This window comes from Puma concolor, chromosome B4 (genome assembly GCF_028749965.1).
Source record: "Puma concolor isolate L17-30 chromosome B4, mPumCon1.1.hap2, whole genome shotgun sequence".
NCBI lineage: Eukaryota > Metazoa > Chordata > Mammalia > Carnivora > Felidae > Puma > Puma concolor.
The window spans coordinates 98340221-98362428 of record NC_141673.1 but is presented as its reverse complement, the minus strand read 5'-3'; the positions used below and the strand labels follow the sequence as shown (position 1 = coordinate 98362428).

The 22208-nt window shown below is 35.7% G+C and overlaps 1 protein-coding gene across 1 annotated transcript; it reads right to left on the bottom strand.

Moving 5' to 3' along the window:
* Positions 1-395: 395 nt before the first annotated feature.
* Positions 396-11361, bottom strand: LOC147579327 (C-type lectin domain family 9 member A-like). Its single transcript, XM_086711846.1, has 8 exons — positions 11224-11361; positions 10546-10656; positions 8612-8710; positions 7641-7760; positions 6457-6543; positions 5477-5628; positions 3541-3647; positions 396-796 (listed from the first exon to the last, which is right to left on the bottom strand). The coding sequence occupies exons 1-8, from the start codon at positions 11255-11257 to the stop codon at positions 676-678; spliced, it is 831 nt and encodes a 276-aa protein (XP_086567972.1). The 5' UTR covers positions 11258-11361; the 3' UTR covers positions 396-675.
* Positions 11362-22208: the final 10847 nt, after the last annotated feature.

Here is a 22208-nt window from a genome sequence, read left to right as displayed (position 1 = left end):
CCACGACCCTGAACTGAAATCAAGGGTCAGACACAACCGACTGAGTCACCCGGTCACCCCCAAAAGTAATCTTTAACAGAAAATACTCTTTTCACCAAGAAGAGAAGCAAGGAATTGAAGATAATAGTGAAATTGATATTTAAATCTGCTAGGAAAGCTTCTGTAAGCAATTTGGGAAAATAGGTGACTTCAGAAATTTATTTTATTTTTTTTTTAATTTTATGTTTTTGTTACTACTGATACTCCTCCATAGTTTTCACATCCTTTGTATGCTATGTGTTAAATTATTTAATACTTATATTTCCCACTGTATTTGTTCTAAAGGTTTATTTCCATAGGGTCACAACTATAAATGAATAGACTCTGAAATGTAAAAGACACCCAAAAAGACTAAGTAGTCATGACAAATAATGTTTATTAGTTCATTTATACAATTCTCATGAAATCAAACAGGTTCTGAATTTGTAACTTTTTGGTGCTCCTCTGATATTTCTGCTAAAACTCTAGGCTTTGCCTTCATCTCTCATAAAGTCATTTGACAGTTTCTGCTATGAGATAAAAGGGTTACAAATAACATGAAAAAAACAATAGAACAAAGACAAGCAGGTCTTGCGTCTGGAATGTCATTGAGATGTGACCCTCATAGCTTTTCTCATAACTTTCTTCTTCTGATTTTTAGTGGACATCCTTCTCACACAGGCATGAAGAGGGTATGGTGCAGTTATCAGTACCAAGAGTGTGTGCCTTTACATACACACATTTTCCCTGGAAATCCAGACTTGGCTCTGGTAAACCCCTGAGAAATTTAGAAAACACAGGTCACTAGCCATACTCATTATGTGTATACTAAATAGCATTACTTAAGAACTACTACGTGAAATTCACCACACTTAGCACTGTCAAGAACTCAAGGCAGTAAAGACACTCTCCCTCTTGCATAAAGACCTCATGCATTTACAGAAGAGATAAGATAGGCATGATGTGACAATTATTTACAAGTGGGAAAATACACACCAGTGTAAAAAGAAAGAGAACGCTCTGGCTGGAAAACTATGGCAATAGCATGAAAGGACATATGACCTGGGATATAAAATTATGGTTTAATACAGATTGGTATGATGGAAACCATTCAGCTATGCATGTACAGCTGCAGTTGGAGGAGAGACATTTTGCTTGTAAATACATTACATTGGATAGCCGATATTAGTAATAAAATTTAGAATGTATATATACGTATATATACGTGTGTGCGCGTCTGTGTGTGTGATATTACAGGATGCTTCCCTCTGCTCTAATGTGTACTTCAATTTACAAAATCACCACTGACTTTAATGCCATACAGTAGATGCTATCTAATACTCGGGTTGAGTTTAGTCCCTAACTAAAGTTCTAGAGCATTTTAGGTCATTGCCAATAAAACTACCTCTCATCAACTCTACAGCAAAATTGGTTGTCTAATATTGTCTGGAAAAAGGTAAAGTCTGTCTACTGAAACATTAGATGCATATTGCCAACGAAATTAGAAAAAAAAAAGAATTCTGAACTGTGTAGGAAAAATAAATTGCGGAAATATTTTATACTTTCTTCCAGTCATTAATCACATACATATTGAGTATTCTATGTGCCAAACATTGTACAAGGCTTGCAGTAGAGGAAAACATTCAAGTCCCAAAATTCTAATAACTATAAAGATCAACCAAAGCCATCCCATGTCAGCCTGAGTCTGGTTACTAAAATTATTAAAACATGTTTTTGTTGTCATAATGTTTACAACATTCATCGTTCTCCAGAAGACTGATGAAATTTATTGTGATTAGGGGACTGTGATTTAACTATATAAAGAGATCATGATCACATAAGAAACCTGATATAATAATATCAAAGCCTTCATAAAAAAACAGCATACTTAAGCCAACTTTGAGATGGAAATAGTAAAGCCCTTTATCTTTTATAATTTTTAACTTGAAAATGACATTGCTTATAAGGCAAAATTATCTGGCCACTTAGAATAAAAATATGCCAGAGATATATCTTGCCTTTCTGAATAGTTCGAAATGAAAGAATGTTATTTCAAAACAAATATGATGTTTCATTTGGCAAAGGAAGAAGAATAAAATTCATATTTAAAGTCAGAAAAAGTAATAAAAACTGGGGTGCCTGGGTGGCTAAGTCGGTTACGAATCCAACTCTTGACCTGGGCTCAGGTCATGATCTCATGGTTCTTGAGTTTGAACTCCCGCGTCAGGCTCTGTGCTGACAGGTAAGAGCCTGGAGCCTGCTTCAGATTCTGTCTCCTTCTCTCTCTGCCCCTCTCCCGCTCACACTCTTTCTCCCTCTCTCTCTTAAAACTAAACATTAAAAAAAGTAATAAATAAAATTGTCAACCATGAAAATAAGCATAGATTCATAATTTGAAACAATAGCACAGGCAAGACCAGAAAAATATTCATGGTTTTTTACACATTAAAACATTTACTATGAAATATTTAAATGACATATTAAATGAGTTAAATTATTTAAATATTACATTTTAGTGTATCAAAAATGTGACATTAAATTCAGTGATGAAAAAATAATCATTTAAACAGTACTCTGACAATTAGTTACCTAACTGAAATATACATATTAGGAACAGATATAATTATAATTATACATAAACACACATGTACCTGCTTCTCCAGGTACATGTGTACCTGGAGCTTTTTCCATTATATGTCAAAACAAATTTCAAACGAATAAAGACAATCTCTGTATACCTAAATGTTAACTTCCCGTTCATGTAATAAAGGCAAATAAACTTAAAGGGCAAATTACTAAAGGGAAAATCTGGTAAGATGTCTGAAAGAGAGGTTAGACACTTAATATATAAGAAACCATTCCAAAAATAAAAAAAAATAAATAAATATGATAAAATGGTCAAAAGTGTTATTATAGGTTGTAGGAAAAATGGTCTCACTAAATATCAGAAGACTATAACATAAAAGGACAAAATAAAAATAGTCAGCTAACAAAATTATCAAAACTTTGAAATATTACATTTGTCATACAGTGTTGAAGTAGATTTATATATTTATATTTTTTCAATAGCTATCGAATGTAACGTTTCTGGATCACAATTGACCAGTATGTGCTTAAAACCATAAAAAGGAAAAATAAAGAAAATAAAAATAAAAAAGAAAATAAAACCATAAAAAGGACTCAAATTCTTTGGCCAGGGAATGACAATTCTATACTTCTTCCCAAAAGAGCAACATAGAGGTCCTAAAGTTTACATATGATCATATTCTTGTCCATATTACTTTTCTTATCTAAAATTGTAATTAATCAGATTCTATAATTAGAGAGGCATATTTACATTAATTATAAAACACTTACGTGACTTTATGGTTTATAATATTGCTGATGGTATAATGTGAAATAACAAAGGCAAGGGAAAAAAAAGTCTAAATTTTGTCCCCAGTCATCTCTATTTCCTCAAGCTCTTTCAGCAAAAGCCATTGCAAAAGGAGAAGAGAACTAAATTATATATTGGAAACTTACAGCCCAGGAGAAGGAGAGGAGCCATCCTCCCACTTCCATTCATTGTCCTTCTCCCTGTAAGACAGGCCAAGCCAAGTAGGACCTACTGCAATTAATTCCATGACATTCTGCACGGAAGCAAAAAATATAAAGCTATTAATACTAAAAGCACATTACAGACCAAAAATATGGAATTTGTGTCAGGTGAGAAGTAAAGAATCACAAAAAGAAAAAAAAAAAAATATATATATATCCAATGATAAAAGAAACATAAAAAAAATATATTTCAGTTCTTCAGTGCCCGTGCTTTTCTCAAACCAGGAATTACATACAAAGAAAAAAAGAAAGACTGCTAATAGAAAATCTTATATTCAAGAGGACACCACACAGCAAAAATGAATTTCTTCTATTTACTCATTCTATTGCTTAATCCAACTCTGTGTCTACTCTTCCACAGGAGACATATCATTGAACAAAAATGAGAACGCTTCCTGCTTTGGGCGATTGGGTACAGACAGAGAGAAACATACATACATACAAGTGATACATAAGGCGACACCAGCTATAAAAGAAACTAGAGCAGGGGACCACAGTGAGATATCATCTCAGATCTGTCAGAATGGTTAAAATCAAAACCACAAGAAACGGGGTTGGGGAGGATGTGGAGAAAAAGGAACTTTCCTTCACTGTCAGTGGGGAATGCAATGGGGCCGCCACAGTAGAGGACAGTGTGGAGGTTCCTCAAAACATTAAAAATAGAACTACCCTATGATCCAGTAGTTGCGCTGCTGGTTATTTACCCAAAGAATACAAAAACACTAATTTGAAAAGGTATGTGCACCCCTATTTTTATTGCAGCAGTATTTACAACAGCCAAGCTATGGAAGCAGTCCAAGTGTCCATTAATAGATGAATACATAGAGAAGATGTGGTAGGTATGAATAACGTGATGTTACTCAGCCAGAAAAGAATACAATCTTGGCATTTGCAGCACGGATGGATCTAGAGGGTGTAATGCTAAGTCAAATAAGTCCGCAAGAGAAAGACAGCCACCATATAATTTCCAACATATATGGAATGTATGAAACAAAACAAATGAACAAAGAATAAAACCAGACACGCCAAAAAATGGACTCTTCACTATAAGGAGCAAACTGACGGTTACTAGAGGAGAGGTGGGGGATGGGGTGAGAGGTGAAATGGGTGATGGGGATTCAAGAGGTACGCTTATCAAAAGATAAAGAATGATTTCCTTATTTTAGCCCCTGGATTCAATAGAATAAGGTTAATTTGAAAAAAAAAAAGAGTACATTTATCATAATGAGCATTGGGTAATACATAAAATTGTTGAATCACTATGCTGTGCACCTGAAACTACTGTAACACCGTATGTTAACTATACTGCAATTAAAATAAGAAGTGGAAAGGCAAGGCAAGGCAAGGAAAGAAGAAAGGAAAGGGAAGGAGAGGAGAGGAGGAGAGGGGAGGGGAGGGGAAGGAAGGGAAGGGAAGGGAAGGGAAAGAAAGGGAAGGAAAGGAAAGGAAAGGAAAAGGAAAAGGAAAAAATTAAAGCAGGTTAGACTAGGAGTACAGAGAAGGGCATCTGTGGGAGACTAGGGGTGGACACTGATGTACAAGTTGCAAATTTAAATGGGGGTGTCCGGGCAGGTCATTGAGAAGGTGCTAACTGAATGAATGCATACTTGAAGGAGGTGAAATAGTCCATGGTCACATGAGAAAAGAACATTGCATGCAGAGGGAGCAGCAAACGCAACGTTTCTACAGGAAACCGAAAAGAACGGCTTGCTGAAGTGGAGCAGGCCAGGAAAAGATGAGTGAAAAACGAAGCAAGAGAGTACTCCTTTCTCTGCTTTTAGAGCCACAGGTGAACACTTCCTGTGACTGGTATCTACCATATATTCATATCCCAGAAGTAAAGAAGAAAATACAATCTCACCTTTAACCTACTCCCTTCTGTCTTTAAAAATGTAGCATTCAAAGAGACACAAATATCGAAACAGTCTAACCAAGAAACCATTTCCATGGTTTGGTGGTAGCAGTGGTCATTGGATTGAACCCAGTGTTTCAGAGGACGTCCACACCTGACTCCTAGGAAAGAAAATATTTTTTATTAAAAATTCAAGTCGGTTAACATACAGAGTAGTCTTGACTTCAGGAGGAGAACCCAGTGATCCGTCTCTTACCTAGGACACCCAGCATTCATCCCAAAGAGTTCTCTCCTTAATGCCCATCACCGTTTAGCCCATCTTCCGCCCATCACCTCCCCTCCAGCAGCCCTCAGTTTGTTCTCTGTGTTTAAGAGTCTCTTATGGTTTGCCTCCCTCTCTGGTTTTCTCTTATTTATCCTTCCCTTCCCCTATGTTCATCTGTTCAGTTTCTCAAATTCCACACATGAGTGAAATCATACGATACCTGTCTCTCTTTGCCTGATTTATTTTGCCTACCATCATACCCTCTAGTTCCACCCACATTTTTGCAAATGACAATATTTCATTCGTTTTCATTGTGAAGTATATATATATACATATATATATATATACATACATACACACACACACACATATATACATATGTGTGTGTGCTTGTGTATATATATATATACACGTGTATTTATACACGCACACACACATGTATGTATATACCCATGCACACATACATACGCATACCTCATATCTTCTTTACTCATTCACCAGTCAATGGACATTTGGGCTCTTTCCATAATTTGGCCTTGTTAATAGCACTGCTATAAACATTGGGGTGTATGTGCTCAGGAAAGAAAATATTTACAACTCAGAGCCCACAGACCCTCAGAACCCACAAACAAGGCCTTATTGCTTCATACCTTTCCCTTTTCAGATAAATAAGACTGTTATTAAGAATTATTATCAACTCAGAATTTTTTCACTTCCAAATTACCTTGTTTCTGATTTAGTTCATGTAAAGCCTCAAGGAGATACTCCTGGCTTTGCAGCCACTCTAGGGTTTCTGCATAGGACAATAAGGCTTAATAATAGACGAGAAGACACATTACATCAGATATAGTCACAATAGGGAAATTATAATAATGAAAATTACCAAGTCACAATAATGAAATTACCACGCGGCAAAATACATAAATAATTTTGGTCAATTCCCCTCTCTTCTGAATTACGTTTACCTTTAGCTGAAATAATCAATCACTTAGAAACCAGCCTTTTAAAATGCACAATTTAGCGATCGTAATCAACATTACTGTATTAGAAATTCAAAGCTCCTAAGGCACTGAATCTTCATTGTTCTCAATACAGAATTGAAATGGTAATTATGCAACATGATATGGTACTGTAGTAATCATACTGCAATATACAAATGCATTAAGCCAACATTTCATACATCTCAAACAGACACAGGGTTAGATGTTAAGCATATCTCAATAAAAAAAAGAAAAAGATAGAAAGAAACCAGTCTTTTATCACAGCCTGTCACTAAGGGCTCCCACATGGTTGATTTAAGTATTCAAGATAGATTTGGTACCTCACAGGAAACAAACTAACATTCTAATGCATGGCCTTTTAAAATACTTATTTATTGTAAATATAGACTATTTTATGTTACAATTACTTAACATAAAAGACGCTTTATGACGACTCTAGTATTTTCAACTCTTATTCTTAGGAGTTTGAAACTATGAAAACACCATGACTTTTCAGGTATTTAAATTCTTCCATTTCTATGCTCCACGAACATCTTGCACACCTCTATGCACACCTGGACATTTTGATTTATTTTTGGTTTATATGCTTTCTCCTGAGCCTCCCAATGGTAGGGTTCATACTGATCACTAGCCTAGTGGCTGGCATTTAGTGTGCATTGAACAAATGTGGATGAATAAATGAGTGAATGAGCTAATTAATTAATATAGGAAGCCTTGTCTCATAAATATGTGACTCACTCAGTTTCAGAAGATTATGTGAGGAACTAAGAGGCAAGAAGTCGTCAAAACAGCCATGCTGTTGTGTCAGAGGGCTCCTGTTACGTTATGCAACCAACCATTTCAGGACCACAACAAGAAGAACAATCTAGCATTCTGTACAAAGAGTTTGTTCTAGCTTTCATATTACCTTTATTTTGGTCAAGAACATTTTGGACATGAAGAAATTTGTCTGCTTTGCTTTGAAAAGACTCAATCAATGCGTTAAGGCTCTTCATCTTGGTCGCTGATGCCTCGACAGTATGAAAGTCTAAGAACAAGAATTCCCAATACATATAAACCACATTCTTAATTATGATGTAGCAGTGTGTTCAATTATAAGGTATAATTTTTATAGTTTCCTCCCTAATAAAGGTCTCCATAAATATTTTCCAAGACTTTAAAAAGATCTATGGCTAAATACACTTTCATTTATCCACTATCATTTCTAAAGTCTATGACTAAATCTAAAATATCAACCTAATTTCCTTAGAAGTTTGAATGCACGTTTCTATTAATAGAAAAATGGTACAATTCAAAACAGACAACGAAAACAATAAACATAGTCTTGAATAAATCTTTTGGCATCATGAATGGTTGATTTAATGTGTAGAATTTCACTTCCTGATCAAAATTACAGAATTTTGAGTTTCGATCTGATGTTATCAAAGAGGAACACTTATTTTCAAATCATCCGTTGTGAATAATTTTAGTAGCAATAAAAACATTCTGCCAATCTAATTTAGGCTGCTGGAGACACTGACAATTTAAGCAAATTACAGAAGAAATTACTTTCTGTTTTCAAAGTAAATACAGTCGTAAATTCATTGAACTTATTTCTTAGCTAGTTGTAGTTTTCAAATAACAATAATAATCATTGCTATTACTATCTCTACAGCAATTGCAATAATATCACCTCCCTGGAAAAAGAGGTGCAGTTACTGAGAGCTCACAGAGTGAAATTATTTCATATGGTAAAAATTGTGATAAATTTCATGTCATTTTTTACCTGTTCTTTTTTCACTTATGGCATTAAAACATTCACCAAAAACTATTATCTGAAAACGGTTTAAAACAATATGATAATCTGAGAAATCTTTTCCCCTAATAAATCAGACTTACACTGATAACCAAAGAATCCACATAATGCCAAGAGCAGCAAGCTGAAGATTCCCAGGACCACAGGAATGATTCCATACAGAAAAAAGGGAATAGAAGAAGCTAAGAAACAGAGTGAGTGATAATCAGAGATATTCTGAGCTCCTATTGTTTGAAAGATTAATACCATTATTAGCCATTGGCTATTGCTCTTAAAATATCCCAAATTTTCTGAAACATATTGTCCAATGAACTTTTAGGCTGAATGAGAAGGGAACAAAAGCTACTTAAGAGGATGTGCAGAAACGAATTAACATAGCAGACCTGACTACCATCCTTTGAAAGGTCTGCTTGTAAGGTTGGCCTTGGCTGGCTTCTGGAAACTTAGATTTCAAGAGGGTTTCCACAACAGTTATTGATAAGAGTGGCTCACTATTCCTGAACTGTTTATGCACACCATGTAGTTCATGATAATCTCCTGCTTTCCTTCTGAAAGTCTGGAGTTTTGTTACATGCCAGCCAGAGGTTGCCTGTGTAATCAGCCCCAATAACGACCCTGAACACCAATAGTCTAATGAGTTTCTTGGGATGGCAACATTTGACACACATTGTCACAACGTGCGGGGGGAATCTGCGTGGCCTGTGTGACTCTACTGAGAAAAGACCCTTGCAAGCTTGAGTCTAGTGTCCCCCGTTCTTTATTCCATGTACCTTTTCCCTTTGCTGTTTGGGCTTGGTATCCTTCCATTGTCATGAATCTTTGCTATGAGTATCTATGTGAGGTCTCCCAGTCAACCATCAAACCTGAGCATGATCTTGGTTTAGTCATGGTCAGATGAAAAATTTACGTACAGGTATTAAATACCCTTAAACAACAGGTATAAAATTTCAGCTCAGATTACCTTATTCTCATTAATATAATCAGATGGGAGAAATGGTTAATTATTTTAAATATCTTCTGTTATTCAAATAGAATTCTTTCTGTGATCTTTCTCACTAGTGGTACATTCTTCTTAGAAAGAATTACTTTATAATAAATCTTGGGGACTATTTTGCATTTAGGCCAAATATCTATAATTTCTTCGGTTTCACAACAATAAGATGCTACATCGCCACATTTTAGAAACCAAACTTTTAGCCATCGTGGTTTATAGTCTTTTCTTGGTATGTTTATTTCTTCTGAAATAAACTTATAGACTCTAGTTTAAAAAAAAAAAAACATTATACTTCTGAAGAATTGCACTTCTGAAATGAGGCGAAATGCTGCCATAAAGAAAATGGTTATGTTAATAACTACTGTCCAAATCACTTCTCTAACTTTCTGAATAATGTAATGGCAGTTATCGACCAGATGCATTTGTAACTGTCTGGAGACATTCTTGGTGTCGTAACTGAGGGGCAAGGGCTACTGAGGAGCAATGTGACTGGTGTCTAGTGAATAGAAGCTGGAGATGCTACTAACCATCCTACAATTACTGGACCATCCCCCACAACAAAAAGTCATTTAGCCCAAAATGTCAGTGGTGCTGAAGCTGAGAGATCGTGCTCTACTAATGTTTCATTATGATCAAAAGGATGCAATCATATAGTAGGGCTCTACCTTTCTCGTCATTTTATAAATCTGCTGAATTTTAAATCATGATCACATTTCAAATTTTGCACCTTGATCATGTTTAAGTCTCTCCGTTTCATGCCAGGAAACAAGTCAAAATTTGGACAAATGGCTTCTTTTGTATTTGAATATTCTCCTTAATGTATGAAATTTTCAAATGTCTTTGTGAGAAAATATGCTTTTGATTAATTACTATATACATTTTGAAAAACTTTTAATCTCTATATTTTCTCTAAATTGTAAAATTCCAAAATAGTAACCAGAGAAAAGTAAAATCAGGTGAAGAAGTACCTTAAGATAAGAAAGAGAAAACACAGATCCATAAAATCTGGTATATATACTGTACCACTCATGTGAGTAGGCTCAGGATTTGGGCCCCATTCATCCTCTGGGGCAGGAGGAGGAGGAGGAAGAGGAAGGTTCAAGTCCACAATTGTCTCCGTCTGCTCTGTGATTTCTTTAGCATAGAAAATACATAATTAATTGTTTTTAATGTATTTAAATTTTAGTTAGTTAACATACAATGCAATATTGGTTTCAGGAGTAGAATTAAGAGGTTCGTCACTTACACACAACACCCAGGGCTCATCACAACAGGTGCCCTCATTAATACGCATCACCCATCTAGCCTTTTTCCCATCCACCATTAATTTATATTGTTGTAAAGCAAATAAGGTTAGAACTTAATTTAGAGATTCATGACTATTTTCAAAAATTGTTAGAAAAATGATTATAGTAGTACTGAAATCAGAAACAGTCAAATCACATTTCCATCTAACAGCCCACTCAGCTAAAACTATTTAAATGATTGATTATGCTTTTGGTTGAGCCAGGAACTACATCATTATTTCTGTTAATTTTATTTAAAAGCATCCTTTCAGTATATCTGAAACATATTAAAGAAAATATAAGGCCTTTATGCCCCTGTTATAATCATAACCATCAATGATGATAGACAAAGATGATGAAAATTTTATTTTCATTAAAATGGTATAGGATTTTGAATGAAAAAAAAAAAAAATACCTGGAGGCTGCTGAGAGTCTGGAGCATTGGACATGATGAAGCCTTCTGGATAGTTCCGTGAGCCCCGTGCTGAAAAGAAATCCACAAAGATGGTGGTAAGTGAATGAAGAGATTTGTTCTGCCACTACCCTAGAGTTGATGAAAAGTACGGACCTACCCTAAATGGGAGGCTACTTACAGTGTATGATACTAACTTACTTTGGTAAAAACCACAGAGGAAATGTGAAAGCAACTGGATATATTTCTAACAGTTTTGAAACATAAAAATTGTTCCTACTTCGTTAAATTATGTACAACAAGCCTTTTAATTGCATCTGGTTTGTGCAAGTAATGGTCTGAAAATAAATTAGGAAAAGTCACTGTCATAACAAAAACTTGTAAATAAGTAGTCCCCAGTGAAAATTTTCGTGAGAATTGGGTATGTACTAAAGAAAGACATAGGTCCATGGTACTAAGGGTCTAGCCAACTAGAGGGATAAGAAGGAAATATTGGAAATAACAGATATCTGTTAAAGAGACATTTAAATGACACCCTATAATAAATACCTATTGAGGAATTAGACCGCATAATAAAATCTATAGATCAAGATATTGACAGTTTGGCTTAAGGTTTTTTGGTACTAAGCCCCTCTGCCACTTTTTTTTTCAAGTAAAAACAAGTTCTATTCATAGAAATAAAATTGGGTAACCACTAACAATCTACCATGTGCTATTTATTGAACTCAGATGAAAAAAAAATACCTGGAGTGCGTAGAAATCGATATTGTACATAAATAAAAATAGGCATAAGACTCTTTCTCATCATTGGTGTTACAACCTCACAGAAACGAATATATATTTAGGCCAGTCTGGTTGAAACCACACAAGATACCTTAGACACAGGCGGTTGTCATGCTTTCCATTCTTCTATGTCCAGTTCAGAATGGCCTTACAAGTAATCTTAAAAATATATTGCATTTTATCTTTTAGTATATGAAATACAAGGTTGGCTAATGAGAATATTATAGCATTACTGTTTGCTCAAAGATCTCAGTAAATCTCGGATGGAGAGAGTTGAGACTTAATCAAAAGATATCATACATTAACTTTCTGCCTCTACTGTGATTCATTTTTATTTTGTTTACTCTCTGATTCTAAATATAAAACTCTCATTGTATTGCATTGGATCAGGATTCAGATAAATATAAGTGGGAAAAAAGAGAAAGTATTAATCGTTAATGTTTGAATATCACTTATAATAAGCAAATATGAAAAATATCATGTGGGCATATATAATATTCCATTCATGGATCTATTCATTCTATTTAGAATGAAATAAAGTTGACTATACTATAGCCTTTTGATATGATTAATCACCTCTCCACATGAGTAGTTATATAACGATGCATTTTTAAAAAATTTTTTTAATGTTTTTATTTATTTTTGAGCAAGAGAGAGAGCATGAGCAGGAGAGGGGCAGAAAGGGAGGGAGACACAGAATCTGAAGCAGGCTCCAGGCTCTAAGCTGTTAGCACAGAGCCCGACGTGGGGCTCGACCTCCTGGACTGTGAGATCATGACCTGAGCTGAAGTTGGATGCTTCAACGACTGAGCCACCCAGATGCCCCTATAACCATGCATTTTTAAGAAAGTATTCTTGGGGCACCTGGGTGGCTCAACCAGTTAAGTATCTGACTTTAGGTCAGGTCATGATCTCGGGGTTCATGAGTTCAAGCCCCGCGTCAGGCTCTGTGCTGACAGCTCGAGCCTGGAGCCTGCTTCAGATTCTGTGCCTCCCTCTCTCTCTCTCTGCCCCACCCCTGCTTGTAATCTCTCTCTCTCTCTCTCTCTCTCAAAAATAAATAAACATTAAATTTTTTTTAATAAAAGAAAGAATTCTTTAAAGAGTAAACCAGAAGAAGGTTCTACATGTTCTGTTGTTTAAAAACAAAAATCAAGTTGCAGACCAGGGGGCAGTTGCATGGCATAGGAAAAGGAAAAGTAGAAGGAAAATGAGCAACAAGAGGAAGAAAAGGAGAGGATGGAAAAAGAGAAGAAATAATATATGTAAATATACTTATTTAATTCATAGGAGCATAAATAATGATTTACACTGGTGATCATAGGCAAGTGGGACCCAGGTCATGATCCTAGGGTCATGAAATCATGACCTGCATCAAGCTTCACGCAGAGCATGGAACCGCCTTAAATCTCTCTCTCTCTCTCTCTCTCTCTCTGTATATAATTAATAATTATTATATAATATATAAATAATAATAGATATATTGTTTATATTGATATATAATTAAATATATAATAATTAATAGAACTATCCTATGATCGAGCAATTCCACTTCTAGAGATACATCCAAAGGAAGTGAAAACAAGATCTCAAAGAGACACCTGCCCTCCCCATGCTCACTGCAGCATTATTAACAACAGCCAAGATATGGAAACACCCTCAGTGTCTGCCAACAAATGGATAAAGAAGATGTGATACATACACATACACACATGCACAAATATTATTCAACCATGAGAAGGAAAGAAATCCTGCCATTTGCCACAACATGGAGGGGCCATGGGGGCATTGTGCTAAGTGAAATAAGCCAGACAGACAAAGACAAATACTGCATGGCATCATTTATGTAGAATCTAAAAAAGAAGATCAAACGCATAAAAACAGAAAGTAGAAGATGGGTTGTCAAGGGTTGGGGGGTAGAGGAAACAGGGAGAGCTTGTTAAAAGGCTACAAACTTGGGGCGCCTGGGTGGCGCAGTCGGTTAAGCGTCCGACTTCAGCCAGGTTACGATCTCGCGGTCCGTGAGTTCGAGCCCCGCGTCAGGCTCTGGGCTGATGGCTCAGAGCCTGGAGCCTGTTTCCGATTCTGTGTCTCCCTCTGTCTCTGCTCCTCCCCCGTTCATGCTCTGTCTCTGTCTGTCCCATAAATAAATAAAAACGTTGAAAAAAAAATTTAAAAAAAATAAATAAATAAATAAAAATAAAAAAATAAAAGGCTACAAACTTTCAGCTATAAGACGAATAAGGTCGGAGGAACTAATATGGTAATACAGTGGCTATAGTTGATAACACTGTACTATATAATTGAAATTTGCAAAGACGGGACTTAAAGGTTTTCACGCCCCCCCCCCCAACGATTGTTTCGATAAAGCTGAAAATAAAAGATGGTAAACAAAAGCATACAAGGATAGAAAGGAATGGAGGAATATACTTGAAAATGTTGCTAGTAGATGCCACTAGGCAGTAGATCATGCCTGGCGCTTATTTTCTCTGCGGTCTAATCATTTTTTTTTAATTTTCTATAAGAAACATGCTTTACATTTGTAAGAACATATAACAACAAAACTATTTAAATTGTTTAATAAAATACAAATCAGTATATCATTTCTTCATCATCCTTCATTTTCATCTCAGCACAGGCATCATTATCCAATTTTTCTTCTGTTAGTACATTTTTTCTCTTTTCATTCCAAAATCATAGATGCATAACATATTTGTTTTTATTCCCTGTTTACCTTTTCGTATTTAATAATTGCTACCTAAATTCAGTGAAGGATGTCATCTGTAAGAACCCATTTGTTCTAATTATACGCAGTCCTAAATCGTACAGTACAATTGCTTCACTTTCTGATTGAAAATCTAAGGTATACCTGACCAAATTGAACTGAATTGAAAAATGTATAATATAATAGAAAAAAACTTTGAATAGAGTCCTAAAATAGGTACTGGAGTCAACATAGTTAAATTCTCATCCAAGTTTTGTAGCTTTGAAATATCAGTGTTTTAGTCAATTGCCATTTAGCACGCTTCTCCATCTAGAATATAATAAATTAGAATGAATAATCCTTCTGATCCATAGTCAGATACATTATCCATTGCTCCACTGCCCTGCACCTAAAAACAAACAAATGAACAAACAAAAAGATAAAAAGAGAAGGAGGCAAACCATGAGAAACTCTTAAATATAGAGAACAACTAAGGGTTGCTGGAGGGGTGGTGGGTAAGGGTTGGGCTAAATGAGTGATGGGTATTAAGGAGGGCAATTGTTGGGATGAGCACTGGGCGCTATATGTAAGCGATGAATCATTAAATTCTACTCCTTAAACCAATACTACACTTTATATTAACTAACTTGAATTTAAATAAAAACTTGCCAAAAAAAATAGAATAAATGATCCTTAACATACTCTTGAAGTTAAGCATATGTGGTCCTTCTGAAGCCACTTAACTTTAAAAATTTTTTTTTTCAACATTTATTTATTTTTGCGACAGAGAGAGACAGAGCATGAACGGGGGAGGGTCAGAGAGAGAGGGAGACACAGAATCGGAAACAGGCTCCAGGCTCTGAGCCATCAGCCCAGAGCCCGACGCGGGGCTCGAACTCCCGGACCGCGAGATCTGACCTGGCTGAAGTCGGACGCTTAACCGACTGCGCCACCCAGGCGCCCCAAGCCACTTAACTTTAAATTAATTTTTGTTCCAGCCAGACCTACAGTGAACTCTGAATTTGAATAATTATGAATTATTTCTCTTAAAAGTTTCTAGGATGACTAGAAATCCCTTTTTTTTTATTGTGATGTATTTGCTAACTTTAGTAATCAGAGCAACTCTTTCAGCAAAACTTGTCTTGACATTGGAATTACACCATTTCATTATTCTTCACAGAACAAAATGCTAGTAACATAATATTAAGGTAAGATTTCTTTGCTTGTTTTTGCAATATCTACTAGATGTTAAAGGAATTTTCTTTTTTTAAGTTTATTTATTTATTTTGAGAGAAAGAGTATGCCCAAGTGAGCAGGGGAAGGGCAGTGAGACAGGAAGAGAGAGAATGCCAAGCAGGCTCTGAGCCGTGAGCACAGAGCCTTAGGCAGGGCTCGATCTCAGAACTGTGAGATCATGACCTGGGACGGAATCAAGAGTCAGATGCTTAACCAACTGAGCCACCTACGTGCCCCAAAAGGAATTTTCTATATATAATATTTTAAAGTTCTTTTTCATCAGTAAATATTCTGAATTATGAACCAGGAGAGGACAAAGATGATAATTTCCCACATATCTTTATATAACACTTGCCATATGTGACTATGTTGTAAATACACCTCTTAAGGGCAAAGGTTGTAACGTTAATCTCTGTAGTATAGCGTCACTATAGGGTTTTTGAATTTAGCAAATAAAAATACAGAATACTTTGAATTTCAGATAAATAAAAAAATTTTCAGAGGAATATTTACACTATAAAAATTTTCATTGTTTATCTGAAAATACAAATTTAACGGGGCCTCTGCGTTTTATCTGGTATTCCTACACTAACCTCAATAGGATGCTTAAAAGGTACTATTTAATGCTGAGAAAAACGGAACAAATGAATTGAAATTACTGCTTCTTTCCAATGAGTTGCATCCCCTTTTGATGCAAGACTTATTTGCCAGTGTTCTGTAATTGCTTAGGATATACGAAATGTGAAATTATAGTACAACTGAATAAAAATAGGAAGAATTTTAGCCTTATTTTCACCGTAAACTTAAGAAATGCTATCACATTTACTTGAAATCTCCACCCATGTGTTTCACTATGTGACCGTATCTTACACATCCTCCAATCCATCTGGAAAACCTCTGTGGGATGAAAAGAATACTTTCAATTTTGTGGAAAACACACGAAAAAAATCCACTATATTATCTATTAGTGATGTCTAAAACTCTAAGAGGTCAGAAAATGTATAATTATCTAACTCTCTTCTAATTTACATTGTCTTTCTATGAGGCTCAATAAAATACAGCAATATATCTATAAAGCAAATGCTTTAGAGATAGTTTAGGAATATATAAATGAAGAAGTTAACACAAGAGGAATTTTGAGATGCTTTCCTTAATAAAATCTGTTGCTCCTGAGCACATAAAACTATAGGGCATATGTTTTACAAAAGATGTCATTTTGGAATAAATACTGTTTCGCTTGCCTATCTCCTAACCTCCACCCTCACCTACCACCATGAGCCATAGAGTCAATGAGGTTAAAAGTGTCACCAGCAAGCTGCCCACTGACCCCCTTCTTCACGGGACTGTTAACCTCAGCTTTTAGAGGCAAACAACCAGAGCTCCGGCCTAAACCAGTTTGAGCCTGACCACCAACTCACACCTGCGCAGTGTAGATAGACCACAGGGTGTCTGTCCACAGTGACTTCTGCCTCGTTATAATGTTAAAAAGCTCCCCCCAAAAAAGAACACAAGCTTCATTAACACAACATAGAATGCATGTATAGGCCTGTGCTCTCTGTACCCCTGGGCAATCTTATGCCTGCCTTCATACAGGCTGATGACACAACTCCCCTGTTTGAATATTCATCTTAACTCTAAACAAAAGAAACCCACCGACTCCTATGTGGGGAGTCACCCTTTTGGAAGGTAAGCCCCGTGATCTCCTTTGCTGCAAATAAAGTTTCCTTTATGAGACACCTCCACTTGGTGTAGTCTTTCCCTGCGACTCACTGAAGACCAAACTCAGTTCAGAAAGCTGAACTGCAGAACCAGAAAGCCAGCAAGATTCTGTGCATATTTTTCCCCAAATGCAGTTAATAAAATTGCCAAGTACAACAACCTCCCCCTATTTCATGGGACAATCCGGTCCTTGTGATAATAATCTATAAAAGACGAAATATCAAAGGGAATTCAGACCACATTACTTTCACAAGTAGTAAATCTATATGATATGCAGATAAATACAGACAATGACGCTCATTACATTACAGGCCATTATGTTTTCTCATTGGGTTTTTCCTACTAGATTTTCAGATTCTTGAGGAAACAGCTTTATTCACCTTCAACAGTTAACCATAAAATTCAGCAAAATGTTGACACACTAAGTGTTGATTAAATGGTGACGGAAGGATAGGCTTGCTACCTTCCACAAATGTTGTACTGAACCATCTAGATCTCCCCTTCAGGACGGAAGATGTTACTCAGGACGCTGTAGGTAAAGCAATCTGAGAGGTAGACGCACACGGGTGTGGTCCTATCAGGAATTGGGCTCCTCTGAGGAGAATCCTCTCACCCAAGGTCAAGCTCTCTTCCTGGGGACAATTCCAATGCCAATGTTTTGTTACTGTTTTTCTACCTGGCCATTGTGTTTAAATCATTTATTCATGTCTTACCACAGAGAATGTGGGCTGTGAAACAGACCTAAGGTTAATTCTAAAAGAAAAAGTTTGCATTCAAAAAAAAAAAAAAAAATACGTGGGAAAGCAGTAAAAGCATATTCAATGTTTCACATCACACTTCAGTAGATATTTCACTTCCTCACTGTAAGGAAAGGACATTTGGCCTTTAGGTTTTATTTAATGTCATTATTAAGGAAAGGAAGGTATAATTTTCCATTGTCCATGAAGTGACTGGGAAGCCAGTCAAATTCTCCTATAAATCCATCAGAGAAGATGTATTTATACATTTAATTAAAAAGATTTATAAAATATTTTTATATCTATTTATATCTATATCTATTTATATCTATTTAATCTCTATTTATTTATACATCTAATTAAAAAGATTTATACAATATTTTTATATCTATTTATATCTATTTTATATATATTTATATCTAATATCCATTTATTATACATCTAATTAAAAAGATTTATAATTTATAAGTTAATATCTAAGGATAGTTTAACTGAAAATATTAAAGAAATTACTAATAAATATCAGATAAATGTTACTTTTTATTCAGGATATTTAGAACTATTTTGTTGTTGTTGTCCTTGTAATCTCTTATTACTACAATTATCCTAGGTTTTAAGCAAACTGCTAAGGTAATTTTACAGTTTATTGGAAGGCTAATATCACACAATCTTAAAACCTTCATCATTTCACGAAGTAAACAAAGGGGAAATAGCCTCAAAATTGTTTTGTCTTAGACGTTACTATAGTTAAGAGTGGTTCTACATCAACATTCTCCCATGATCAGCCAACGTGTCTGACTTAGATTGCCATCTACATCTTGATAGTTCCATGCAAAATGGATCCTGTTCTGTAAATTAGCTAATAGGCATGCAGACTTTGCAGAGGTCCATAAAACAAAAGCAAAAGGAGGAGGGGGGATTATAGACCAATTCGTAGAACGTATCCTTGGAGAAAGAAAACCTAGGGCTATAGTTTTGGACATGGAGAAAGAAGAAATAGAATCACAAGACTCAGATTCTCAGCCGACCAATATAGAGATAATTCAATTCTGTCCAAATGGTTACTAGCTCTCACATAGGACAAGACATGGGATATTTTATTTTTTTTTTTTACTTTTTTTTTTTAAGTTTATTTTATTTTTGAGACAGAGAGAGACAGAGCATGGACGGGAGAGGGGCAGAGAGAGAGGGAGACACAGAATCGGAAGCAGGCTCCAGGCTCTGAGCCATCAGCCCAGAGCCCGACGCGGGGCTCGAACTCACTGACCGCGAGATCGTGACCTGAGCTGTAGTCGGACGCTTAACCGACTGAGCCACCCAGGCACCCCAAGACATGGGATATTTTAATCCATCAGGTAAAATAGCCATTTTTATACAGTATTAAGTCAATTCAACTGAAACTCCTTCAACTGTTTAAATATTAAATGTAGAATGCATTTCGAGGTAATGCTTAACTTCAAATCTACCTTCATAAATTACAAATGCACTCTTAATGTGCATGTTTATCCTCTCTCTGTGTCATTTGAAGGCACTTAAAAATATTTAATAATGGTGAGTAGACTAAACATGTTGAAATTAATAGACTTAGACCACTGTCACTGACTTTGTTGTGGTATGACCAGGAAAAGGCAGTTCGAACCTTCAACTTTGAATGAGGGAGACAAAAACATGTCAAGGCTATGTTTGAAATTAGTCCTTATTGTACTATGAAAATAGCTAAAATGCTTTAACATGTACCTAAGGCCAATTTTTGTCTTTATCAGCAAAATATTTAAACATCCAATTAGGTACTTTGTCATATTTTTGGTTTGCTTCTATTGAGGTAAAGTATGAGACAGATGATTCAGCTTTCCAAAATTAAGAGAGATTTTGCCAGACCACGTTGCCATTTTTTCCAGGGACACCATAAGACGACAGTACCCTTAGTAAAGTAGTACACCAGTGTTGAAGAGAAAAATAGTAGAGCATCACATCACTTTGGTAAAGAAACATACACGAACTTTCAACTTCAAAATGATGTTTCCGGTGAAAACAAATTTATAACAATTTGTGGATACCTCTTTCTGAAGAGAAGAAACTAAATTGATTTGGTAAATCATTTTCTGAAATGCCCTGCAACGTTTTAATTCATAAAACGTATACACAACAGGATACTGGCTAGATATGTATGCAGTAAAAAACATAATAATTCTGATCTTGTGACCTCGAGAAAGCACCGTACGTATATAAGATCAATACAATACAAGTGACACGGTCTCTGAGGACACTTTTCACTTATTATTTGCATTTTAACACTAAATTTAATCTCAAACTCTTATAGATATAACTCATATCTTTTTGTTGGTTTTACTCAAACTTAAAAAGTATAATTTGTTAAACAAAGACTGCAAACCAATCCGTATCGTTAAGGTTACGTCTAACACACTGGAGCTGCTCTTAACATGAATTCCTCCTACTCACATATACGTACATACATAGCAAAACAACCCTGAACAAATTTTTGAGATTAATTATTCAAGTTTCACTGCTTAGAAAATTATTCTCAAACGACTAATTAATAGACTACCTTGCCCAGCTATTTTCCTCTCATATTATACTCTTAAAAGACTTAAAAGACATATATATATATATATATGTGTGTGTGTGTGTGTGTGTGTGTATGTATATGTAAATAAAGATTGGGTCATGGAGTGCCTGGGTGGCTCAGTTAATTAAGCATCTTACTCTTTTTTTTTTCATGTTTATTTATTTTTTGGAAAGAGAAACAGAGGCTCAAGTGGGGGAGGAGCAGAGAGAGAGGGAGACACTGAATCCAAAGCAGGCTCCAGGCTGAGCTGTCAGCAAAAAGCCTGATGCAGGGCTTAAACTCACGAGCCGAGAGATTGTGACCTGAGCCGAAGTCGGATGCTTCAGCGACTGAGCCACCCAGGTGCCCCAAGCATCTGACTTTTGATTTCAGCTCAGGTCATGATCTCAGGGTGGTGAGATCAAGGTTGTGTAGCCTGCTTGAGACTCTCTCTCTCTCTTTCTCTCTTAAAAAAAAAAAAAAAAAAAGTTTGGGGCATGTCAAAGGAATACACAAAGGAGCCAACCTGAAAAACTTCCCAATGGCCAAAACTGAAACAATGTAAGCCACAAAATAAATAAAGCAGCATTCAATCATAACTGAAGTAGAAAATTAATATCTGTGAGCCTATGCTATTATAAATGATTTAATAAAAAGGAATAAAGGGGAGAAAGACAAATCTTCAGGGAAACGTTTCAAATACTCCTCTTCAACATGTTTAACCCCACCCGGAGTGGACAGAACTCGATGACCTTTTACAAAGGAAAGGCAGACAACGGTAACTTTACAGTGGGAACATCTGGCAAACACTAAATTACCCAAGCAATAAGGTTAATACCCACAGTGATATCATGTGGATAACATGTATCTGTGGTGAGATTTGATTTCACCTTTGGAACTGCCATTCTAGAAACCTGTAACTCCAGTCTGAACATGTGAAAAAATATCAGAAAAACAAAATTGAGAGACATTTACGTACAACCTAACGACAAGAAAAGACAGCAAGTGTCACAGTTCAAAGTAGACATGGTGACTAAATGTCATGTTGTAGCCTCAATTGAATCTTTAAAACAAAAAGGATATCAATGGAAGAAGTGATGAAATTCTAACACAGTCTGGAGATTCTTCATTAGCGATGTATCAAGGTTGAGTACTTTGGGTTTTGATTGTGGTAACAAAGGATTACATTATGGAAACTGGGTGAGGACTGTAAGGAAACTGTACTATGTAACCTTTCTGTAAA

Bases quoted from the DNA above. Each gene is read 5' to 3' on its own strand.
- LOC147579327 (XM_086711846.1), bottom strand. From the start codon at position 11,257: ATGTCCAATGCTCCAGACTCTCAGCAGCCTCCAG. The intron at 7,761-8,611 runs GTAAGTCTGATT...TCTTGTTCTTAG, and splicing joins TGGATTCTTTGGTTATCAGT to ACTTTCATACTGTCGAGGCA. The intron at 797-3,540 runs GTAAGTTTCCAA...TAAATTTCTCAG, and splicing joins TCCTCTCCTTCTCCTGGGCT to GGGTTTACCAGAGCCAAGTC.